At 43.4% G+C, this 12,997-nt stretch overlaps 1 protein-coding gene across 2 annotated transcripts in view; it reads right to left on the reverse strand.

The window, feature by feature from the left end:
- Positions 1-3,599: 3,599 nt before the first annotated feature.
- The window catches only part of nlgn1 (neuroligin 1), a 560,456-nt gene continuing 551,058 nt past the window's right edge, over positions 3,600-12,997 (reverse strand). For both annotated transcript variants that reach the window (XM_061737367.1, XM_061737366.1), the window contains 3 exons: positions 10,638-10,794; positions 9,319-9,396; positions 3,600-6,208 (listed from right to left, as the gene is read on the reverse strand). In XM_061737367.1, the coding sequence (XP_061593351.1) occupies positions 5,606-6,208; positions 9,319-9,396; positions 10,638-10,794 (838 nt within the window). In that variant the 3' untranslated portion in view covers positions 3,600-5,605. The remainder of the gene's footprint in view (positions 6,209-9,318; positions 9,397-10,637; positions 10,795-12,997) is intronic.

Raw genomic sequence — 12,997 nt, forward strand, 5'->3', positions numbered from 1 at the left:
ATTTATTATAAGTATCTCATAGCTATCATTTTTGTCCATCGCTCCTGTAGTTTCTTGTGCTGGCCCCCCTTTTCTTTTCTTTTTTCTCTTTTGTACATGTTGCAGCATCCTCTGCCGGTGGCGAAGAGCATCTGTGAATGCACAACACCGGAACCTGCAGCGTAGGAGTGAGAGGGGCAGGGTAACGGCCCGGGCAGGCGGGGGAGAGAATTGTCCATCAAGACTCCTCTCCCTGGCCCTGCCCCTTCTCAACCTTTCCCCGACCCTGAACCTAACCTGGGACTTGCTGATTGGGCCGGAGCTTCGGGAGCTGCGTGCTGACCTGCGGTCCCCACCCCCGGTCATCCCGCTGCTGCTTCCACCTGCCTGCGGTCCCCACCCCCGGTCATCCCGCTGCTGCTTCCACCTGCCTGCGGTCCCCACCCCTGGTCATCCCGCTGCTGCTTCCACCTGCCTGCGGTCCCCACCCCCGGTCATCCCGCTGCTGCTTCCACCTGCCTGCGGTCCCCACCCCCAGGTCCTGGTCCAGGTTTCTACCCCCCTTATGATCCAGGTCCTGGTCCAGGTTTCTTCCCTCCTAAAGGGGAGTTTTTCTTGCCACTTTTTGGCTTAAGGTTTTTCTCCCACTAGGGGAGTTTTTACCTGCCATTGTTTATGTAATAATTGCTCGGGGGTTTATGTTCTGGGTCTCTGGAAAGCGACCCAACAACTTTTGTTGTATTTGACGCTATATAAATAAAATTGAATTGAATTGAACTTTATCAGAATGAATATGTAAACCAGAATAAACTGACCTTGAAAAGGAAGAAATGTTACACTAAAAAAATCTTTTTTAACATTGTAAGCAAATGCTTGCATTTTTCACGTTTTTTTAATGAGTGCGTTTACATGGGAAGTTGAATTCCTTTTTAATTCAGAATTAAAATTAAATTTGATTTAAAATGAGTAGAAATTACCAAGTAAACACCTAATTCCGAATGAAAAGGGCCATTCTGAATTAAACTTAATTCTGAAGTAAGTGTCTGGTTTATTCTGATTTTAAATCTGAATAGAATAATTCCGTGATCATGTTTACACTCATTCCTCTTTAAATTAATTCCGGTCTTTCTTTCTGCTCGTTCCCTCTCCCGTCTGTCTCCATGACGCTTATATTCCACGCTGGGCTGGTTTTCCTAACAAAGTTTCAAGATGCAGCAGCAGTAAACGCTGGTCAAGAGCAGAGACCATTTATTTAATACATAGAAATAATTAAAAGAACAGATGGAAACAGGAAACATAACAATTGTGAGCTTTTCAAAGTTGTAGCTGCTAAGTTAGTTTTTCTTCCGGTAGTTTAACTTCCGGTCCCCCCCCTATCCAATCAGAACCTTCCCAACCCCCAGACCTGGAGAGGAAAGAGAAAGACCATCAAACGTGTTTTCCATGGAAACCTCAATTCAGAATGACTATTTTCAAGTAAACTCGAAGGAAAATAGTTTAATTCGGGATGATTTAATTCACAATAATTAATTCCGAATTAAAAAACATCATGTAACCGTGGCCAATGTAGAGGGAATAAAATGAAAGGATGTCCATTAATAAATCTGGGCATTACAAAATATTTAAACAATAGCTTTTGTTGATATCACAAACTTCAATTTCTATTGCATATTTGAGCATTTTCACAGCCCTGGTGCAGAAAGGCTGACGATATTTCAAAGCATCGTCATTATCCGGCCCCTTCAAACTTTGTCAGACAGTTAACAACAGCTCTACTAAACTGCTGCAGGACTGGTGGCCAACATGTGAAGATCCTTCAAACACATGCCCTATTAGCAGAAAAACTGGGATATATAAGTCAAATTTGTGACGTTATTAACAGACACTTTCAGGTCAAGATTTTGCACAAACAAACCATGGATTAAAGTCATGATTCAAAGTCAAGTTTAACAAGTTATTCTTTAATCTGAATGTTACGCAATGCAAGACATTGGCAACATATCTGGGAAAATTACGTCATTTAATTCTTGTAAAGACCAGACTTTGTGTATAATGTGCACATTGCGTTCATGAAACACAGATGTCACAGTAAAACTAGTTCCATATGAAAAAAGACTCTTCTGACCCTGTTCTGGGTTTGAAAGGGTCACTTCTACGGTGGCCGAGACCCGCCATGGCTGAAAATTAAAGAAACGCTGCAAATAAAAGGAAACGCAGCTGCAAATAAAAGAAACGCTTTGCAAATAAAAGAAACGCAGCAAATAAAAACAAACGCTGCTGCAAATAAAAGAAACGCTTTGCAAATAAAATAAACCCGGCAAATAAAAACAAACGCTGCTGCAAATAAAAGAAACGACGCAAATAAAAAAGCCACAACGGAAGTGAATTACCGGGGACTATTTTTGCTGATGCACCGGTGTTTTTTTACGTGAGAGGAGAAGAAGAAGACGGAAGAAATAAGAAGAGCGAGGAATAAGAAGAACAACGAACGAGAAAATAAGTGAAAAGGTTAGTGTTCAACGTCGCTACGTGTCATTTTTAATGTGCAACACCGGTGTATCTGGAAAAAATGGTCCCCGGTAATTCACTTCTGTTGTGGCTTTTTTATTTGCGTCGTTTTTTTATTTTATTTGCAGCAGGGTTTCTTTTTGTTTGCAGCGTTTATTTTATTTGCTAAGCGTTTATTTTATTTGCAGCGGCGTTTGTTTCTGTTTGCAGCGTTACTTTTATTTTCAGCAATAGCGGGTCTCGGCCACCGTACACTTCACTGTCGGTCATGTGTTCAAACCTAGGATGGGATTGAATCTTAGTCACTCACTATATGGAGAGAGAGAAATGACCTACTTCACGCAGTCAGCTTTCAGCAAATAAACATCTTTTACAAACATTTCAACAAGCTCAATTATTCAACTGATGACACTAACAAGAAAGACGACGCATGAGTTTGTGGGTTGCTGATGTTACAGAGCTAAGTGTCAGCACACTTCTACTGACTCACACTACACAAACTGAAGCTCTTAGACTCCAAACTCCAAACCTTTTACTGAACAAAAGCCTGAAAACGACATCCGCTCATGAGAAACAGCATCTTTACTGCCTGCAATACTTCCTTTGGGTATGTGTACACTTTATAATACTCAACAGCATATTCCCTGCTCGCTCCACAATGCCCTACATCTCATTCTGCTGTTCCATTATGACACAGTTCTGAGAAGCAGAACTTCCCAGACCACACGAGAGATCCGGAGCTGCTCCGGAGTGCTTTGTTTACAGGAGTTGATAGAGAAGACAAGGAGATTTTTTTGCGTGAATGAATCTCCATGCCTTGACGTTTATGTCTATGCAATGCATTTTGTCCAGAAACCAAGAAGAGAAAGTATGATTCAAACTGGTTTGCTGGCGTACATGTCATGTCAGATACTTTTGAATTAACGTTCAAAGAAATTGTCGCAGGCTCTGGTGGACTCTCTGGAGGACTCTCTGGTGGACTCTCTGGAGGACGCTTGCTCTGTTTTACTATTTGGTGACACAGCATATATCTGACCTTCAAAAAAAACAGTAAAGTGAAGGATAGCTTTGATTTAAATCAGAATAAATTGTAAAGACAGATATCACTCCATTTTGTAAAGAAAAAACCTGAATCCCCCTCTAAATTCGCTTGATAGGTTGAAAGGCTTTAACTTTTAACCATATTATTTTGGGAAATTTGTTCCACTGCCATTTAAGGCTATAGATAATAGAACCCCTCCACTGTATGTATGGGCTTTCCTCTCACCGCACTCTCTGGCATGTCACTGTAAATAACTATGAAACTAAATACCTGACTTGATTCAACGTGGCTATCAATTAAAACAATTTTAAAAATGCATTTTCATGTGCCTAGCCAAACTCAATGCTCCCTGGCACCCATCTGCTGTGGATTTCCACTGAGTTGTGTTTCCTCCCATCTGACCTGTCTGTGCTCGGCTTTTAGCTTGAATGAATGCAGGTATTCGTGTTTTCATATCTCTAACGTATGGGTTTCATTGGATGAGCCAGTAAGAATTCTACATTGACGAGAGATTCACTTTTCCATTTCCCATTTTCCCCTCCAATTTATTTTGCCACCAGGGCCACAACAACTTACTCAGCAGCACCTACTGTACCTCCCAGTCAAAAAGAAAAGAAAAAAGAAAGAGAAAAGAGGGCAATGGAATAAACAGTGCAGGTAAGTACTTTGATAAGATATAGTGCTCCAATGAGTAGAACAGCAAATAACTTTGACCTCAACTGAATGTACAATGTGCCCCATTGATACTGTGTCATTTGTTTTAACCACTATCAAAAAGTAGTACCAACACATAGAGTACAAAACTAGTCCTTATGTACCCAGCCCCACTCAAGCTATAACATATTATGCAAGAAATATTTACCCCTTTCTGTTCCCAACTCCACCCCACAAGATTCACAACCAGGACCTCACTCCCCTTGGTCCTGGAAGGGCGTGTGATTTCCTGTATTCCAATCAGGATATATGTCTTAGATTTATCCAATGCCAGGGACAAAGTGAAAATTATTATTAAGAATGACATAATCAGCAGAGCAGCCATCAAGCAGGTAAATTGTCATGCGCTTCGTGCTAAAATATCCAATTATCCGTTGTACCCATGGCTCTCTGTGTTGATGCTGGAACTGCCAGAAAGCCCGTGGGTGGAATCCTCACTTCCCGCTGGTTCTGTCCTACTGGCCGGTTTGCAGTATGGACACCTCTTCCAAGAGAAGAGGGCTTAAACAGCCTTGGTGCTTAATGTACTGATCTAGATATGTAAATATGTTCTATACAATAAAATTGTTCTTGATCCCCAAAAATAAATGGTTGAAAAGTATTTGCAAGTATTTTTTTTTCCTTAAAATGTTTCTGTTGTGCATACAGGGTAACTTTCTCTTGATGTTTCAGTCCCTCGTTCGTTCTTTTCAATCGGTGTTTTTGCTTTATCTTAAATAGCCTCCATTTACAATGTTTAGACAAGCCTAGATTGGTTTGCACTGCATCCACTTTGTGTCCCATAAACAATATTTCTGCAGTATGATTCCAGAGAAAAACAATACGTTTCCTTTTGTTTCCATAGTTCTCTTTTTTCCCCTCCGAGGCTCGTCTGATCCTTTGCTCTGCTTGCAGATAACACTGTCAGGCCGTCATTTGTCAAAAGATCCCAATGGCCATAACTGTCACTAGGGAGAAAAAATATTTCACTGTACCTTGTTTTGCAATATCAGAACCAAAATAATAATAATAAAGATTTAAAAAAATCCTCCTCCTTGTTTAGCTTGGGAGAGGTGGTTTTTTCCAACTCTGTGTATTTGTTCTCCATGTATTATTATTATTTTTGTACAAAAAAACATAATTATTTTATTGAGCTTCTGGTCCAAACCATCTGAAAGCTTTTATTATGTTCCCATTAGGTATAAACAGCGTGGATTACAATCCCAGTGTAACGTTATGGGTTGGGTGGCAACTCCAGGCTGGCGTTACAACTCCCGACATGTCTAGTTTGTCGTTGAGTTGGCCTCACGTCTCTGCTGCTGCGGCGCTGTTAGCTTTTACCTCAGTCATCAGAGTCTGGCCTGCACGGGTACGTCCATGGGGCTATACCCGCGTAGTTGAGTGTGAGTGTGGGTGTGGATGAGGCAAGGTATTGTTCTGCCCGCTGCTGGGGAAGGTGTTGAATGAGTGGAGTGAGGTGAGACCCCCCATGCTGCTGGGGATCATGGTTATGGTGTTGGGTGTCATGAGTGGGATGTCATCCGGCGAGCGCCTCATGGCCAGTGTGTAGTCCGGCGGGCAGGCAGTCCTCATCACCATGTCATGCGGATGCAAAGCGTCGCCTACGCCCCTGCAGTCCCGGTCCAGGTCCGAGTGCTGCTTCATCTGCAGAGACATGATTTCCTCCTCCTGCGTGTGGGCCAGGTCGTTGGCAGCGCTCCGCTGGGGGCTGCAGCGCCTGTGGACATCGTGCCGCCGCTTGTCCTTTTTGTAGTAAAGAGCTGCGAAGGCCAGGATGTTGAGGAAGAGCAGGGACGCTCCCACGGCGATCGTCACCGACAGTTCCGTGGAGTAGTCGCGTTGCTCCACCAGGTGAGGTTGGTTGTGGCTGTCCTGGGTGTCGGTGGGGAACGGAGTGGGGTTGGGGTGCTTGGTCACCAGAACTTTGGTTTTGGGTGTGCGGTTGGTAGCTTCTGGTGGAGGTATCTGAAACAGAAGACCAGCTGTTAGTAGAATATTGAAGCCAAATGCTCAAGTGTTTAGTACGGATGGATGATATTTTACCGTTCACGATTTACTTTCAAAAAAATTCCCCACGGTAAGAATTTGTCATCTCGCGGTAAAAACGATAAGTTTCCGTTGGTGACGTTTTTGAGATTGCAGAGAATATAGTTTTTGTAAAAAATATTACATTACCATCAAACAATATTGAACATGTAAATCAACAATGTAAAGTAATTTATCTCTTTTTGTTAATATGATTTTTTATTAAATTAGACCTATAATATTAAGACCAGCATGCTGATATATTATGGACAATTCAATACTGAAGTTCATGTCATGTCCATTTTGATAAATGAGAGGCTTTTGAAGTTTGTATTTAACCTGTTCACCCCTGGGGATTTTGGAGGTGAATTTCGCCTGAACAGGCCTATCTAAATTAAATCAACAATATCTCCACAATTATAAGGGCAATATGCATAATCTTGGTCTCAGTGGATAGCTAACACCTCACAGCATACATTTCCAGTGTCAGAAACATTATGAATGTTCACATGCCTGAGCAAATAGTGATAAACAAAAGAAGAAAAATGAAAATTAGATTCCGCACCTTGACTACAACTGTACCAAGGTACATGAGAATAGCTTAAAGCACATAGATTTTATAAAGGTTTTAGTGTGGATAGTAGCCTACCAGGCAGACTCTGTATTTGGGCACTTGGATACCGATACTGTGCCAAAATGTACCAAATGTGTTTTTTTACTCTTTTTGAAGGGAATCTGGCTATAAAATACTTTGATAATTTGATGATACATGATTTTGTGAATGTGTAATCTCAATCCAAACATGCCTGCGCTCTGTCGGGGGTCTCTGTGGGGGTCGCTCTCTGCGCTGTGCAACTGTGCCTCACTGATCCAAGATGGCTGCCACACTCCAGCGTTTATGGAGTCCGGGGCCCTCTATTAAGGGCTGTCCGGTCTCTGTATGATCGGAGCAGGAGTTTGGTTCGCATCGCTGGCAGTAGGTCAGACTTGTTCCCGGTGCATGTTGGACTCCGGCAGGGCTGCCCTTTGTCACCGGTCCTGTTCATAATTTTTATGGACAGGATTTCTAGGCGCAGCCAGGGGCCGGAGGGGATCCGGTTTGGGAACCTCAGGATTTCATCTCTGCTTTTTGCAGATGATGTTGTCCTGTTGGCTTCATCAGACCGGGACCTCCAGCATGTGCTGGGGCGGTTTGCGGCCGAGTGCGACGCGGCAGGGATGAGAATCAGCACCTCCAAGACCGAGTCCATGGTTCTCGACCGGAAAAGGGTGGCATGCCTTCTCCGGGTGGGTGGAGAAGTCCTGCCTCAGGTGGAGGAGTTCAAGTATCTCGGGATCTTGTTCACGAGTGAGGGAACAATGGAGCGTGAGATTGACAGACGGATCGGTGCAGCGTCCGCAGTAATGCGGTCGATGTACCGGACCGTCGTGGTGAAGAAGGAGCTGAGTCGAAAGGCGAAGCTCTCGATTTACCGGTCAATCTACGCACCTACCCTCACCTATGGTCATGAATTTTGGGTAGTGACTGAAAGGCTAAGATCGCGGATACAAGCGGCCGAGATGAGTTTCCTCCGCAGGGTGGCTGGACGCTCCCTTAGAGATGAGTTTCCTCCGCAGGGTGGCTGGACGCTCCCTTAGAGATGAGTTTCCTCTGCAGGGTGGCTGGACGCTCCCTTAGAGATAGGGTGAGGAGTTCGGTCATCCGGGAGGAGCTCGGAGTCGAGCCGCTGCTCCTTCACGTTGAGAGGAGTCAGCTGAGGTGGCTTGGACATCTGTACCGGATCCTCCTGGACGCCTCCCTAGGGAGGTGTTCCAGGTATGTCCCTCCTCCCTAGGGAGGAGTTCCAGGTATGTCCTTCCTCCCTAGGGAGGTGTTCCAGGCATGTCCTTCCTCCCTAGGGAGGTGTTCCAGGCATGTCCCTCCTCCCTAGGGAGGTGTTCCAGGCATGTCCCTCCTCCCTAGGGAGGTGTTCCAGGCATGTCCCTCCTCCCTAGGGAGATGTTCCAGGGATGTCCCTCCTCCCTAGGGAGGTGTTCCAGGCATGTCCCTCCTCCCTAGGGAGGTTTACCAGGCATGTCCCTCCTCCCTAGGGAGGTGTTCCAGGCATGTCCCTCAGGGAGGAGACCCCGGGGAAGACCCAGGACACGCTGGAGAGACTATGTCTCTCGGCTGGCCTGGGAAAGTCTCAGACTCCCCCTGGAAGAGCTGGAGGAAGAGCTGGAGGAAGAGATGGAGGAAGAGCTGGAGGAAGAGCTGGAGGAAGAGATGGAGGAAGAGATGGAGGAAGAGCTGGAGGAAGAGCTGGAGGAAGAGCTGGAGGAAGAGATGGAGGAAGAGATGGAGGAAGAGATGGAGGAAGAGCTGGAGGAAGTGTCTGGGGTGAAGGAAGTCTGGGTATCTCTGTTGAGGCTGCTGCCACCGCGACCCAGCAATGGATAAGCGGTAGAGAATGGATGGATGGATACATTTCTCTTATTAAACCAAAACAATGGGATTAAACAAGTATAAAAATGAATGAATGAATGAATGGATAAACCAAAACATTTCAGTGACCTTGATAGCATAAATATAGGATATGTAGCATTTTGCAAAAGTTTTAGGCATCCCTCATCTTGTTTTTAAAACAAGTTTTGTAGAATTTTGTAATTCTTAAAGTTAAAAACAGAAAATTCAGGAACCCGGCTCTCTTAAACCTTATTGTATTAGAATATATATTAATATCATCAACATTATTCCAGTTTTTTAAGTAAGAGTTAAGTATGTTTGGTTCTGGGCCATGTTACACTTAATACTGATGCATGCTTGTACTGTACAGTACGTTTGTACTAGTTAATGTGTGGTTTTATTTTGATTATTTATAATCCAGAGATTGATCATTCTGGGTTTTCCTTTTGCTAATCCCAAAAATGAAACAATGTCGGTCCTATTTTATTATCATTGTCTTCTCTGTTTCTATGTAAATCTGGATTATCATAAAAACAATGATACAACAATATGTCTAGGGGTACTTTAAACATTTGCAGGGTATGGTAAATAATCTGGTACCAACTTTAGTGGTGGTAGGGATGAGCTGCGTGACTTCATTCAGGCTGTGTAGATGAGGAACCAACTCCAGCCACAAGTTCACCTGAGTGGACAGAAAATGAACGTATACTGTGAACAGACACTCCCTAGAAAAGAGCATTTTACAATCGTCATTAAATCATGTGACAATAGGAAAGCATTCAAATCTAAGCTTGATGCAATTTAAAACTGCCTACCAATGTAAAAAAGAAACAGTACGCTTGGAAGCCAGAAGATTGTGAAGATCAATGAAATGAACAAAGCAGTAAATCAGCTTTTTGAGCATTTGTGCTTTTATTATGCTTAACTATGCTTTAGAAAATAGCATAGTTAACGTCAATTACAATTGTTGCTCAAAGTATTCACTGAACAGACAACCAGAGGAATCTTTCTTTCTGACAAAGTCGAGTTAACCCTTTACTGTCTTTGGGTCAAAATGACCTCATTCTCCTGTTCCTTCTTTCCTCCTGCTCTCTCCTTCCTTCTCCCTTCCTCTTTTCTCCCTCTTTTTTCTTTCCTTCCTTCCTTCCTTCCTTCCTTCCTTCCTTCCTTCCTTCCTTCCTTCCTTCCTTCCTTCCTTCCTTCTTTTTTCCCTTCCTTCTTTCCTCCTGCTCTCTCCTTCCTTCCTTCCTTCCTTCCTTCCTTCCTTCCTTCCTTCCTTCCTTCCTTCCTTCCTTCCTTCCTTCCTTCCTTCCTTCCTTCCTTCCTTCTTTTTTCCCTTCCTTCTTTCCTCCTGCTCTCTCCTTCCTTCTTCCCTTCATCTTTCCTTCCTTCCTTCCTTCCTTCCTTCCTTCCTTCCTTCCTTCCTTCCTTCCTTCCTTCCTTCCTTCCTTCCTTCCTTCCTTCCTTCCTTCTTCCCTTCCTCTTTCCTTCCTTCCTTCCTTCCTTCCTTCCTTCCTTCCTTCCTTCCTTCCTTCCTTCCTTCCTTCCTTCCTTTCTTCCTTCCTTCCTTCCTTCCTTCCTTCCTTCCTTCCTTCCTTCCTTCCTTCCTTCCTTCCTTCCTTCCTTCCTTCCTTCCTTCCTTCTTTCTTTCCTCCTGCTTTCTCCTTCCTTCTTCCCTTCCTATTTTCTCTCTTCTTTCCTTCTTTCCTCCCTTCTTCTCTTCCTCCTTCCTTGACCCGAAGACAGCACAATGGTTAAAGATGTTCAAAGTAGTTGAAAATGAAGTCCATCCGTTTTCACCCTGAGACTCAATGACACTCCAGATATTCCTGGGAGCTCCACTAACTGCCAGCTCGTCGTGTCATGTCTGAAGCTGGAAGTGTTTCCTGGTTACGGGTGAACCAGCTAAGCAACGTGACGTACCTTGTTGGCCCGATAGTGCTCTTTGACCCGCGGCTTAAGGCCGATGTGCAGATAAAGCTGGTCTTTCTGGTTGTAGCGTGTCCATGCCACTTCCTCGAACCGATTGGGCTTTGTGTGGATGAACTTGGTGTCCTGGGGGACAGGCTGGTTCGGGTCCCTAAATGAAAACATAGTTTACAAATTCATAGAGAGGCAAGACCAGCAGATAGTTGTTCTTTAGAGAGAAAAAAAATCACAATTCTATGTGAATCACTGCATCATGTTTTAGTGTTTGATATAAATAAAACGTATAAACATCTATCTTACATGATGTTTCATGTCTTGCTTTCAATTGTTGGACTGCAGACATAGTTATAAAGTGCTCACAAAAATGGCTGGTGATGAAACCCCCTCTCAAAAGCCAGAAGACACAGACGAGCTCACAGATGATATCAGCATGGGATCCTGTGCTAAGTAGACTCACTTGCACCAAATCTGTGCAGAACATTCAGCACATTCAGATCTGCTGAGCGGCCCATTGTCTGAGAGAGGCATACAGAGAAGGCCAAACCCAATCAGGAACACACTTAACCATTCAAATGGGTGGTATAAATCTCCCATGTAACCAGCACTCCACGTCAATTTGGGGTTATATATGAAGTTCATTAGTGCCTTTTTGTTTTTTCTTCAGGGTTACTCGGCTGGGCACCGAAAGCGCCAATGTCCTTCATTTTATATGTCAGAAAACAATTATATTCATGGCTATATGCTGGAAGGCAACATGAGCCAGAGAGGGCCGAAAGAATTTTAATTTATCCCCATCGAGAATGTCCCTCAGCAGCCTGTAACTATTAATTAATAATGTATGTGAATATTTGTAGAGGGTATCTCCAAAGAATACCAATTACACTGTAGAGTCCATGAAACCTAGAAGCTTATTTCGATCCTCTTTAAGTCATTGGTTTTGATTTTGAGGAAATTGAGGAAACAGAAATGCAATTACATCATCAACTTGTTTATGGTCGTTTAATGGTAATTATATGTTCATAAAGAGCTGCTGTGAGTACAGAAGACATGCACACAGACTTGTTGAAATTATCCATGAGCAAAGACTTGTGAAGGACTACTGTATGCTATAATTTGCAGCTTTTCTTGCTACTGAACCTCAAAAGCAACCATGCAAGTTCCTTTCATTTCAAGATTTCTCGCTTTCAAATGTTTCCATGATGCTTCTGTCAAATATTTATTTTGTTAACAGAAAATAAAATGATTTTATTTTTAATGATAAATAAATGCTCACTGATTTCAGGTTTTCTTCCGACGAAATGAGGGCCTTTTTGCCCCCCTAAACCATGAGACCATGAGGCCCCAGGACATTCAAAACTAAATGTAAAAAGTTATTATGATTATTATGATGATGATGATGATTGTTATTATTATTAGAGCCCGAGCACTGACGGTGCGAAGGCCCTATTGTATCTGTAGGATTTTTTCTCGTTTTTTTTCTCGTTTTTATTTTTCCGACGAAATGAGGACCTTTTTTCCCCCTAAACGTGCCCCAAAAGTCACCAAATTTTGCACACAAGCCAGGCCTGGTGAAAAATGTGATATTTAATGGTTTGCATTAATGGGCGTGGCCTAACGGCTCAACAGCGCCCCCTAGAAAACTTTGTGCCTCAAGCCCCACAATACGGTTTGACGTACATGCACGAAAATCGGTACACACCTGTATCATGGCACAACTTAAAGAAAAGTCTCTTGGCGCCATGGCCAAAACCCAACAGGAAGTCAGCCATTTTGAATTAATTGTGTAATTTTGGCGCAATTTATGCCATTTCTTCGGCCGTTAATATGGCCCGAACCGTAACGTGCACCCAGGTGTGTTATACATCAAAATGTGCGTCTCCATCCTGCAACGACGGTGGCGACGATAGACGCCAAAAAGCGCGCCCTCCTTCATTTGATTGGTCCATATTTGATAGTTCCTACTTTCTGCCATAACCTTTGAATGGTTTGACATAAAGAGTGGTGGGTGGTGTTACCAGACTCGGTTTTGAGTCCTTGAACATAATTGGTGCAAATTAGCCCCGCCCCTTCTTCTGATTGGTCGATGTGTGATCTCCATCGTGCCTCGATGGGACTTACTTTTCTCAGTCAAAAGTGTTACCGTGGCAACGCTAGATGCCAAAAAGCAAAAAAAAGGCGAAAATTTGGATGCTTATTGCTCGGCCGAACTTTATCGTAGAGACATCGTTCAAATTTACAAACACTCGGCCCGATTGTCACTAAAGGACCATACAACCTTAACATGCTAATTATTACGGTTTTTTGCAATATTTTACTTTCCTTACTTTACTACACAACCGCTACACAACCACTAC

Source organism: Cololabis saira, chromosome 13, assembly GCF_033807715.1.
Source record: "Cololabis saira isolate AMF1-May2022 chromosome 13, fColSai1.1, whole genome shotgun sequence".
NCBI lineage: Eukaryota > Metazoa > Chordata > Actinopteri > Beloniformes > Belonidae > Cololabis > Cololabis saira.